General features: G+C 46.7%; 1 protein-coding gene across 1 annotated transcript; it reads right to left on the bottom strand.

Annotated features, from left to right (window-relative positions):
• Nucleotides 1-56: 56 nt before the first annotated feature.
• Nucleotides 57-5,482, bottom strand: LOC112058974 (CMRF35-like molecule 3). The gene is made up of 3 exons (XM_024101716.3): nt 5,318-5,482; nt 2,636-2,965; nt 57-480 (listed from the first exon to the last, which is right to left on the bottom strand). Exons 1-3 carry the CDS (start codon nt 5,355-5,357, stop codon nt 467-469), a joined length of 384 nt encoding a protein of 127 aa, XP_023957484.1. The 5' UTR covers nt 5,358-5,482; the 3' UTR covers nt 57-466.
• Between the last annotated feature and the right edge of the window lie 5,428 nt (nt 5,483-10,910).

The raw sequence follows: 10,910 nt of genomic DNA, 5'->3' as shown, positions 1-10,910 counted from the left end.
ACAAATCCTGTCACCCCAAATGGAGTTTCCCAAACACTTCAGTCCAAACACGCTGGTTTAGATAGAACACGTTTATTGACTGCAGAAGGAAAGAGCGTAAGTGATCACAAGTAATGAGACATAAATGTCAGAATTGGTTACAAAGAAATAAAAGGCAAAACACAACTAATACCTAACTGACTAGGCTAAATGAATTCAAAGCAAAGCTTTCTCTCATCACATGCTTTTTAAGTCTTACTGGCTGGATACCTTTCAGCCAGGACTTCTCCTCCCGCCCAGTGCTCCTTCCCTTGTCCTTCAGGTATAGCAGAGAGAACAGGAGGAAGAAAACCTTTGGGGCATTTGCCTTCTCCTCTTATAGCCATTTCTCTTTTGCAAGAATTCATCTTCAGCTGAGATTCAGGAAATAAGGTCCGAGGAGACAGGAAACCCCGGCTGTTTGTTTATCAAAATGTAGATTTCTCACTCACATCCTTCTTCCTGCCAAAGAAGAAGAGGTCATATGATTTTGTTGACAACTGGCCGAGGCATCAATTTGTCTTTTGTCTGTGAGGAACTGGCTTGTGCCTGCTTTTCTCAACTTGGAACATGTCTCAGGAATGTTATGCAGTAGAATCTTGTAACTTTACATACAATGTTGCCACCCATATTTTATTTGATGATCAGCAGATTATGAGCTTGCAAACGATACCTTGCAAAGCATACTTTGTACAAAAATGATCATTGTCTTGCAAAAAATGGTGAACATAAGGGTACAGACTGTCACACTTACCTACTCCACTGGAGACTTTAGGTTAGTATAGTGCAGAAATTACATGTTGAGTTCATTCTGGTGCACCAAAGAAGGAACTCAAATTCCACCAGAAAAGTGTCGAGTTCTAGAAATCTAGGGCTGTATTTGTTAGTGGGAAGTAGTGTGGTTGTGTGAAATGCAAGGTCAGTACTTTCTGAATTAGATGCATTAGCCACAAAATTCCTTTTTCAAAACCAGAACAACAACCCCAAAACAAAACCAAACACAAAGGAGTTTTCCCTTCTAATTGGAGAAGCGCTGAACATGCCACCTAGGTAGGCCAGTCTAGCCTACCTATATCACATTTCATTCCTATAAGCAGGGCCCACTATTATTCTGCACCTGCTGTTCCTTCTCACCAACCCATATTCTAGAATCTAAACTTTCATTTAAAATAGAAAACCCTTCCTATTTCCAGCCTTTATGGTTGTAGAGAACCTTTGAAAACATGAGCCAAAGTATAAACTGACGCAGCAGTGTGAGACGGCAGCCTGAAAGAAAAGCTCACAGGTGAGCTGCCACATTGATTGGAATCAGCTGTTAATTCTGAAACCTAATGGTGGCATAATGTCAGTGTTTCTGCTCTTCTATACTGCACCGAATGTTGGCGCTCTCAGAGGTCTAGGGCCTGTGACGGAGCTTTTTAATTGCATACCTTCAGGTAGAAGAATGAAAAGCAGATGAACAAATCCTCCGTTCCAGATGTTGCTGATGCTAAAATTCCCTTATTTTCTAGATGTACCTCAGATCTCCCCCTTTCAGCCGGGCACACTTGCTGAAAAGATCTACTCGAAGTAAATGAGCTTCCATTTTATTAACTTAAACACTACACCCATCCCACCCCCCCCCCCACCCCCGAGAAGAGACCTGTGGCTAGTGGTGAGTGTCTGCTACAGCCATTTTGACCAGCTTGGCGTCTCCTCTCACCTGTGAAGCAACAGATCTAGCGTGCTATGCTGTGCATAAGCCCAGCCTGTCCCAGACAAAGGAATATTGTTTGTGTCTCCAATCTGAACTAAGGTAGGTGACACCTCAGAGGACAATGGAGGGTACATCTACAAATAAGGTAAACAATGCACCATCAAGCTTAATGAGGGACTGGAGGGTCAGAGGGTGGAGACATCTTAACAATCATGAGTGTGGATGGAGCCTGCACCCCTGGGACACCTTCCTACCACTTGAAACAGAGACTATAGACTTTGGGAAATATAAGCAGAAAGGCATTTTGGCATCCATCACTCATGGGACACAAGAGACCAGAGCTCTGGTAATCGGACAAAGGTGAATCCTTCACCCAAGGGGGTTGATGTCTCTGGGAACTGACTATAGGTGAGAAACCTGCTTAGACAAAGATTGTAACTTGCTGAATTAAGTTTGTCACTAGAAAGTGTTTTGTTTTGTTTTTGTTTTACTTGTAACCATCTCTGCATCTTCTGTTCTTCCTTATATCACCTACATATCTGTTCTTTGTTAACAAAGCTACTCTGGTTTTATTACAAAACCAGCACAGGGCTGTGTATTAAACTGAGAGGTGAAGTCCTCAGCTAAACTAACAGGCTGGTGTGTGTTCTGTCTCTTTGGAGCCAGCAAACGCAATAACTTTTCTGTGAGTGTCCAGTGAGAGGACCTGGCGGCTGCAAAGAACCATCTCTGGGAACTCGGGAATTGCGGTTCACTGATTGCTACCTGCCAGGCAAGGTTTGGACTGGCAGAGTCCTCAGGAGTGTGCTGGGTGGGTAGACAAGCTGGTGTTGCAGGGTGCTGACTCCTAGCTTAGCAGCAGCCATACTGCTCACGGTGCTGGGTGACTGGCACAACACGTCCCACACTTAAAGGACTTACCTGGGAAAACAGACACGTTGACAGCAAACATCTTGTCATAGCCGCTCTTCTCTATCCCACACCAGTAAATATCCTGGTCGCCCACTGCCAGGCTCCGCATGGTCACAGTGAACGTGAACTGCGTGTGATTGTCTTGGATGGAGACTCTGTCCCCTACCACCTCGGCCTCTGAACTGATGGTCTGAACAGCTATGGAGCAGGATAACCAGTCTTTTCCTTTGCACCAGTATTTCTTATAGTTCTGGTACCCCCCATCGTACTGACACTGCACAGACACCGACCCTCCCAAAGGGCCGCTCACCTCCCTAGGGCCGGACAGAGCCCAACAGCCTGCAAAAGACAAAATTGCTTTCATTGCTTTCCTGCTGAGCAAAAACCAGTGACAAAGAAACAAAGTTCAGAACTAGTTAGCCATACCAAGCTTTTGTGCATGGATATTCCTGTGTGGAAGGAGAAGGCTGCTTTGTGGTGGATGTAAGGTGGTGAGAGCTGATAGCCTGGGCCTTAGGAGATCTGGGTCCAAGTTCCCAGTCCACCACAGACTCTTTGTGTGACCTGGGCAAGTTTCTTCACCTCTCTCTGCTTCAGTTCCCTTGGGGATAATGGTGCTTTCCTGTCTCACAGGGGTGTTGGGAGGATAGGTCTCACAAGAAATGTTTTGGTGGCCTCTGAGTGCAGCCACCAATTCACTGGTGGCCGTCCTGACACTTTTTCCTAAAGTACTTAATAAACTTTAGGAAAAAGAAATAAATATTCACATATTTATGTCCAAATCATTGTAATTCATTTGGGTAGATTTTTATTGCAGACTCAATAATAAAAATAATGTACAGTTGTCTCTATTCTTTACTGGACTTAAATAGAATAGAAACAAAACAGGTGCTTTGCATGTTCTTGTCTTTTGTCGTTTGGTTGGTTGCTTTTTTTAAGACTTGCCAACTAGTAAGTCTGTTTCCGTGGAAAGTGATATCTGTATGATTAACATTGCTTTCGTCCCCCTCCCTCCCACCCGGCCACCACCGAGGAGGCTGTGGCTGCACGAAAAGCCCCTGGCGGCCACATGCAGTCATGGTGGTTGCATTTGAGAAACTCATGCTCTGGTAATGCAGGAGGTGGGGCTTAAGACTAGGATGAATAGCCAATAGATGTAAGGCGATTTGTTCCCAGTGTGGGGTAGTGGGGAGATGGAATCATTTGCGACTTCATCTCCTCTCCCCACCCCCACACAAAGCCAAAGAGAAACATTAAAAATCCCCGTTCTGCTTTCTGTGTTAGTGTCCTTCTAAAACACTGCGCTTTCTCGTCTGGGACAGTGAACCTGAGAATGCCACAGAGGATTCCCTGACTTAGCTTTCCCACAACTTTATTATATTGGGGGAGGGGGATATGACAAACCAGTTTAGGAGAGTCTGAAAATCTTCTAAATGCTTAATCTCCTATCATATGCTCAGACACTCCAGTGCTGGGCAGGGTATTGGAGAGCCTCCTTGACATTGCTGAGATCAGCTAAACTATGACATTAGCATCACTTCTCATCATGGAGGGGAACCCACTGCTGCTCTAGTTAACTTTTGGGACGGGTGGAGGGAGCAGGCAAGCTCACAAGGACCTATGTTACATAGGAAGTAGAAAACTAAACTGAGTATGAAACAAACTCTGCCAGGCACCTGATGTTTGGCAATGGACATCACACTTATCAGTCATCTCTGTGATCATATGACTCCTTTACACATTAGTATGCAATGGTGTTCAGTTACCACCACCAACCTGCAGGTCACCACTCCCCACTATGGTACCCAAAGCCAACCTCTAACAGAGATTTCCATGGAGACTAAAGTGTTTGCTCGTGAGAGTGCCCTGGTCCATCTGAATGATGGCTGCAGTGGGTTTACACATAGTGAATGTGTCTTGGCTCTTTTCTAATCTTCCCCCCTGTCCTCCCCCTCCTCAAAAATCATGGTATTATTCTCCTTTTGTTCCCTTTCAGATAGAAATACTCAGTGCATTGGTCAGGTTTGTCAGGTGTCTACGTGACTTAGGAGCCCAAGTCCCAGTGCCTTTCAGTGCCACTTGTTCTCCTGCGTCACGTGTGTGACATTGAAAAGCCAACCTTAGAATGGTATTTAAAAAGCAAGCAAACAAAAAATAGGTGCATAACCAGTCTGCATCCCACTTGGAAGTGACTGCACTGGGGATGTTACTACCATCTGCAGAGCACTTGACTGCAGTGAAATTCCTTCTCAAAACAACTTGCCGCATGGGGTTTGAGGGAGGAGAGGAAAATGTGTTAAGAGAAGTTAGAGGACAATCCTCCGGAGCCATCGGTGGCAGGGTAGGGTACAATTATTAGGGGGTAATTCCTCCCCCTATCTTAATGGAGAAACTGTGGTACTAAAAGGGCCCTGGTTTGTGAGATCTTCCAGACCACTTCAACCCACTGCAGCATTGAAATGTTTTGGCTTTTAGGTAGGACATTTTCTCCAGGTCCATGGGGATTCCTGCAGGTTGGCTTTAAACTAGGACATTCTCTGCTGTCATCTGTTCAAACCTGTGCCTAATGTCAGGCACTTGGGTAGAGGACCTGATTGCAGGAATGTGTAGCAGCCACAGCTCCTATTGCCCCAGTGGGAGCAGGTCTGCCTCCCGGGTCTATTTCTATTGACATAAAGAATCTCATCTCACCTGGGAAAAGAATCCAAGCCCAGACAAGGAAACTCCTCATGGTCCCGGTTCTTTCTTCAGACAGCAGAATGTGGACTGTAGGTAGCTATCTGCATTTCCGGTGCGGTCTCAATGAAGGCAGGGCTCTGTGTTTTCTCGAATCTAAAACATACTGACAAATGGATTTTGTTTCGGACTTCCTTTCTCTTGACTGTTTCACTTCCTCCTGAACTTGTGGCAGCTGAGTGGTCTCATTCTGTGGGGGTGGCTTTTTTAGAATGTGTCATTTCAACCGCCTTTATTAGAGGAAACCAGATCCGTCTGACGTTTCTGTTTCACAGTCCAGTCAAAGTCTAATTCGTAACTCCTGCACCCCTCCCAGAATGGAACATCTCAACGTGCCCCCAAAGCACAAGTTACCAGGGCTACCCAATGCCTAAAATGAGATACAAAGCGGGTGGATGCTTTTAGATCTAATAACCCCCCCAAAAACCTAGAAATATGGGCCTGATCCTGTGGGGTGCTCAGCTCAGCACCTTCAATTCCTGTTAGTCTGTGGGAGTTGAAGGCACCCAGTGCAGAGGCTGCTTAGACCTATTAGGTTCAGACTCAATATAGGGAGAAGGCAAATGTACTATCAGTCAACAGAGCCACTACAAATAAGCCGCCTTCGCTATATTCTTAATGGGCTGGACTCGGCTTTCACTTCTACTCCAGCAAACCAGTCATCACATTTGCCTAGTGATTAGAATGTGAGAAGTGAATGGAGGTGAATGCCTGGCTGCGCACATGGGGTCACCGGGGGGCTTCAGCTTTCTCAACTGTGGGATGCTGCTCTGAGAAGCAGGAGAGCTGAGCAGAGATGGGGCCCACCTAGCAAGGCAGGGAGGAGTAACTGCAGAGACAGAAGGGTCATAAATCTTCTATCGAAAAGCTTCGTTGATGGAAAATGGCTTTTTGAGCGGATAGAATTTTTTCAATACATTTCCGTTTTCATCACAATTGTTTGGGTTTTCATAAAAATATAGAAATTTTCCATGGTCAGGAGCTGAGTGTTTGGGGGGCTTTATTTTGGTGAAAAGATCAAACATTTCAACAAAAAATGAGAATTTCTGTTTTTGCAACATTGTTTGTGCAGGGGGGATAATTTCCTGGCCCTCTCTAGTGGTGCATCTCTCCCTGTAGCTTAAGTGTTCAGAACTTCATTGTAATGATATCGTACAGGAACATCTCTGTCTCCTGCTCTGTAACCAAAGGTAGAGGACACAGTCGAGGAACTGACTCTACTTAAACCACATTAACCACCATAGTATTAGTGCCTCGCTGTTGTCTTTGCTCTCAACACATTAAAAATAAGAGGAAACCACATGAACACAGTTGGGTCCCAAACAACCATGTGTTTACTAGCTATATACAACATCTAGCTACATGTATACACTTCTGTTAGAGAAGACAGGGAGGCCCATGTGAGGTCTCCCCATTATTTAAAGGGATACTGCCTAATGCCTGTACACCTACATGCACTAGAACTCCAGCTGTTGTCCAATGCTGGGCTGATAATCTGGTTGCAGCCCCACACATCAACTGTGCTTATGAAAATTCTCCCTTACTGTGACATTCCCCAGGTACAGCCTGAACTGCTGTGTTCCCTCAATTCTCCAACCTGGGGCGCCTTTTAAACTGCTTCACTGTGAGAGCAACCGCTCCTGGTTTGCTCACACCCGGCCTCCAGCATGCAATTCTCTCCCAGTTATATTATATGAGTGCTATGCCAGCCACTCATGAATTACACTGCAGGGCAACACCAGCAAACTCCCAGTCCCAGACTCTCCCCCAGAAATGTGTCTTGCACTTCCCAGCCCCCACCTGGACAATACAAGCTCATATAAAGTCCATCATTCATCAATAGAAAATGCTATGCACAAATCCTGTCACCCCAAATGGAGTTTCCCAAACACTTCAGTCCAAACACGCTGGTTTAGATAGAACATGTTTATTGACTACAGAAGGAAAGAGCGTAAGTGATCACAAGTAATGAGACATAAAAGTCAGAATTGATTACAAAGAAATAGAAGATAAAAGGCAACGAATACCTAACTGACCAGGCTAAATGGTCCGTTCCAGATGCTGCTGATGTTAAAATTCCCTTATTTTCTAGATGTACCTCAGATCTCCCCCTTTCAGCCGGGCACACTTGCTGAAAAGATCTACTTGCGGTAAATGAGTTTTCCAAATCTCTTCCATTTTATTAACTTAATTCCCCCCCACCCCCGAGAAGAGACCTGTGCTACAGCCATTTTGACCAGCTTGGCGTCTCCTCTCACCTGTGAAGCAACAGATCTAGAGTGCTATGTACAGGCAGAGTTATTAGAAACCAGATCTTATAATGGGGAAGTGTCAGGCATCCTTCTGTATAGGTGGTGCTACCCCCGCTGCCTACAGTGAGATATGTGACAAAATTCCCAACATGCACCTACAATGAAATGAAAGTGCTGACTGCTCCTTTCATCACTGGTGCACCTCTGCGTGGGCGATGGTCCAGAGCAGGGATAGCGCTGGGATTCACTAGGGGGTGAATAAGTTAGGCAGGGCCTCAGGAGATGGAAAGTGAGATGGTCCAAATGATTTCATCGGCTAGAAGGAAAGGAAAGGGACTTAGCAGTTAGAAAGGGTTAAAGGGTTTTGTCACTGGGAGGAGAACTGAGCCCTATATGATAGAAGGGTGTGGGAGGGTGTCTTATGGCTTGGAAACTGGAATGGGTGGAAGTTGGGACTTCTATTACCTAGAGGAATGAGAGATGTGCAGCAGGGAGAGGACTGAGTAGTTTGGAGGGAGGAGGGAAGTGCATGATCTCCTGTCCATATATGACCTTGCTCAGGCTCCTAGATGGGCTTGTAGGGCACAGGGCTTCCCTTCTTTCTAACCTACGTTCTAATGGATGGGTGGACATAGGAAACTTAGTTCACAGGTTGTACATTAAACAGGCTGTCTGTCTTCTCTCCATGCTTTGGGCCTGAAGTTTCCAAAGGTATAGGTCATGCACAGCTCCACTCCTGGCATGTGTTTAATATCAAACACTAAAATGCCAGATCACCAGGTTGCTTCATGTACTTAATTTCAATCTGGGATGGTGCCATGAAGGAGATTAAATTAGACTCCATGCAGAAAGGGGATTCAAACAACAAAAAAGGCACTTTCTGGCTGTGCTGCAAATGAGCTCTCAAAAGGGGTTAGAAGTGAACTAAGAGATGATAGAGCTGAACAGAGAAGCCCTTGAGTTCAGAAACAAGGAGTCATATTCCACTAAGAGCTGTGATTTTTATACCATTTAATGCAAATATACCTCGCGTCAGTTCAGAAATGTATGAAAAATAGATTAGAGCAAAATAATTCAAATGGAAACAAATGCAGCAGAAATCAGGACTGCAATCGCATCGCTTGTTCACATTTCAGCACGTTCTGAAAAACTATATATGAAACCTCTATTACCTCATCCACGCACAGCTACCCTTCTACCTTCCTCTCTGTATCTTAGTGTCACTTAGCTTGCAAGCATCTAGGGTTTGAGAGTGTCCATCAATATTTATTTGCCTTGTGTCGCACGCAGCACACTGCTGCTGCCTGGGAAATTAAAAAAAATTTATCAAAGTTCAATTAGAACTGTGTTGTGATGAAGAATGACATTCAGGCTAATTAGTCACTAGGGGGCAGCACTGTACTTTGCAGTTTTCACTGAACTCCTCACTCTGAGGCTGTGAAAGGGATCTCTTGTGCTTGATGCCCCTCTGTGGGGAGGAGAGGCATTCATAGGTGACTCCTGCCTCGTGATACTGGGGGGAGGGAAGGGGGAATGCAATGTAAATGAGAACACCCCACGTGCCTCCTTTGGGAGGAACTTCCAGCCCCACCTCCCTGGGCCAGGGCAGCCCATCCCGACAGTTCCCTCCCTGAGGGCCACAGGAATGGGGAGCATGTGCCTCTGGGCCTGGCCCAGCCTGGGCTGAGCAAAGGCCAGGGAACCTGCTCCTGGTGTCTTCCCCAGTGACCCCCATCCTGCGCCTAGCTGCCCGGGGATGGCCACACTCCACCAGGTACCTGCAGGGTGGGGGCTCTGTCCTCCTGCTGCACCTCCCCCCGGCACAATCAGCCCCTGTCCCTGACAGCTGGGCCAGATGGGGAGCAGGACAGAGCACTTCTCATGGGGCTGAAGGTGGCTGCTCAGTTCCCCAGCTTCTGGGACAGGGGCTGAGCAAGCAGAAAATCATAGAATATCAGGGTTGGAAGGGACCTCAGGAGGTCATCTAGTCCAACCCCCTGCTCAAAGCAGGACCAATCCCCAGACAGAATTTTATCCCAGTTCCCAAAATGGCCCCCACAAGGATTGAACTCACAACCCTGGGTTTAGCAGGCCAATGCTCAAACCACTGAGCTATCCCTCCCTCTGGCTTGAGTGGGCCCCTGTCCTTGGCAGCTGGGCCCAGGTGGGGAGTGGAAGCCACCACTTCCCCAGCCAGGCTCTCACAGGCAGCCACTGCACTGCACAGAGCAGCTACCTGGTGCAGCCAGCTTGAGAAGCAGCTGGGCCCACCCCTTCCACTCCCTGCCTGGGCCTGGATGCCTGGGAGCCTTATGTGCCGAGGAGCAGGCATGGTGGAAGAAGGATAGAGCCCCTCTCCCTCCCACCACCCCTGGCAGGTCAAGCAGAAATCTGAGGGGGCACTTGCCCCGGAATGCCACCTCTGCCCCGTGTTCCCTGAGCTTCTTAGCATATGCACAATGTGCCTCCCTCCAGGAACACGTGACCAGGATACATCAGTGAATTTGGTCCGCTGGTTGGATCATTGGCTTCCCTAGCCCAGGCCGGGACTGATGGGGAGCAGGACATGAACACTGATTCATGCTCCCTGGAGAGGCATCAAGAAGCTAGTATAAAATCTCTGTGTGTGTCTCGGGAAATAATCCTCCTCCGCTTAACCTTTAGTCCTGCCACTCTGGGCTTGAGGAGAGGCCCCATTTGGATTGGCCTTCCTGGCCGTAGCCTGGCTCTGCTTTGCTCTAGCACTTAGGGGTTGTCCATAAATGACACAACACATTTGTGGTGTCTTTTTTAAGGCCAACCCAGGCCTTCTACCACTGAAATAAACATGCAAAATTAAGGTTCCTCCCCCTTCCCATGCCCTAAGTCATTTATAGACAGCCCCTTACTGCTAAAAGCCTTCCTTGTCCGTTTTTTACAGCTCCAGCCTCACAGGAGGCCATCCCAGCCTCCACTAGGACTGGTGGGATTTTCTTTTCATCGAAATATTTCAACTCAAGCTTTGAAAACTTCCATCCGGGTCAAACTTCTCTGGGCTGCCAAAAATAAATAAATCAGAAACTGGAACCCAAATATTCTGTGGTGAACTCTCTTGGGGGGATTCAGTTTTCAGCCATTTCCCCCCAAAGTGTTTATTATTATTTTTTAGTTTAGTTTAGTTATTATTTTTTTCTATTGGATGGGGAGGAAATTTTCTTTGTGTGTGTGTGGGGGGGCAAGCCCTTTTGTATTTAGTTATTGTTTTAATTTCCCGAAAATAATAACTGCCTCTGTTGGAGCCGCGCTCCCCCGCGAAG

Source organism: Chrysemys picta, chromosome 12 (genome assembly GCF_011386835.1).
Source record: "Chrysemys picta bellii isolate R12L10 chromosome 12, ASM1138683v2, whole genome shotgun sequence".
NCBI classification, from domain to species: domain Eukaryota; kingdom Metazoa; phylum Chordata; order Testudines; family Emydidae; genus Chrysemys; species Chrysemys picta.
Note: the sequence above shows the minus strand (reverse complement) of the source record. Positions and strands in the feature narration are given on the sequence as shown.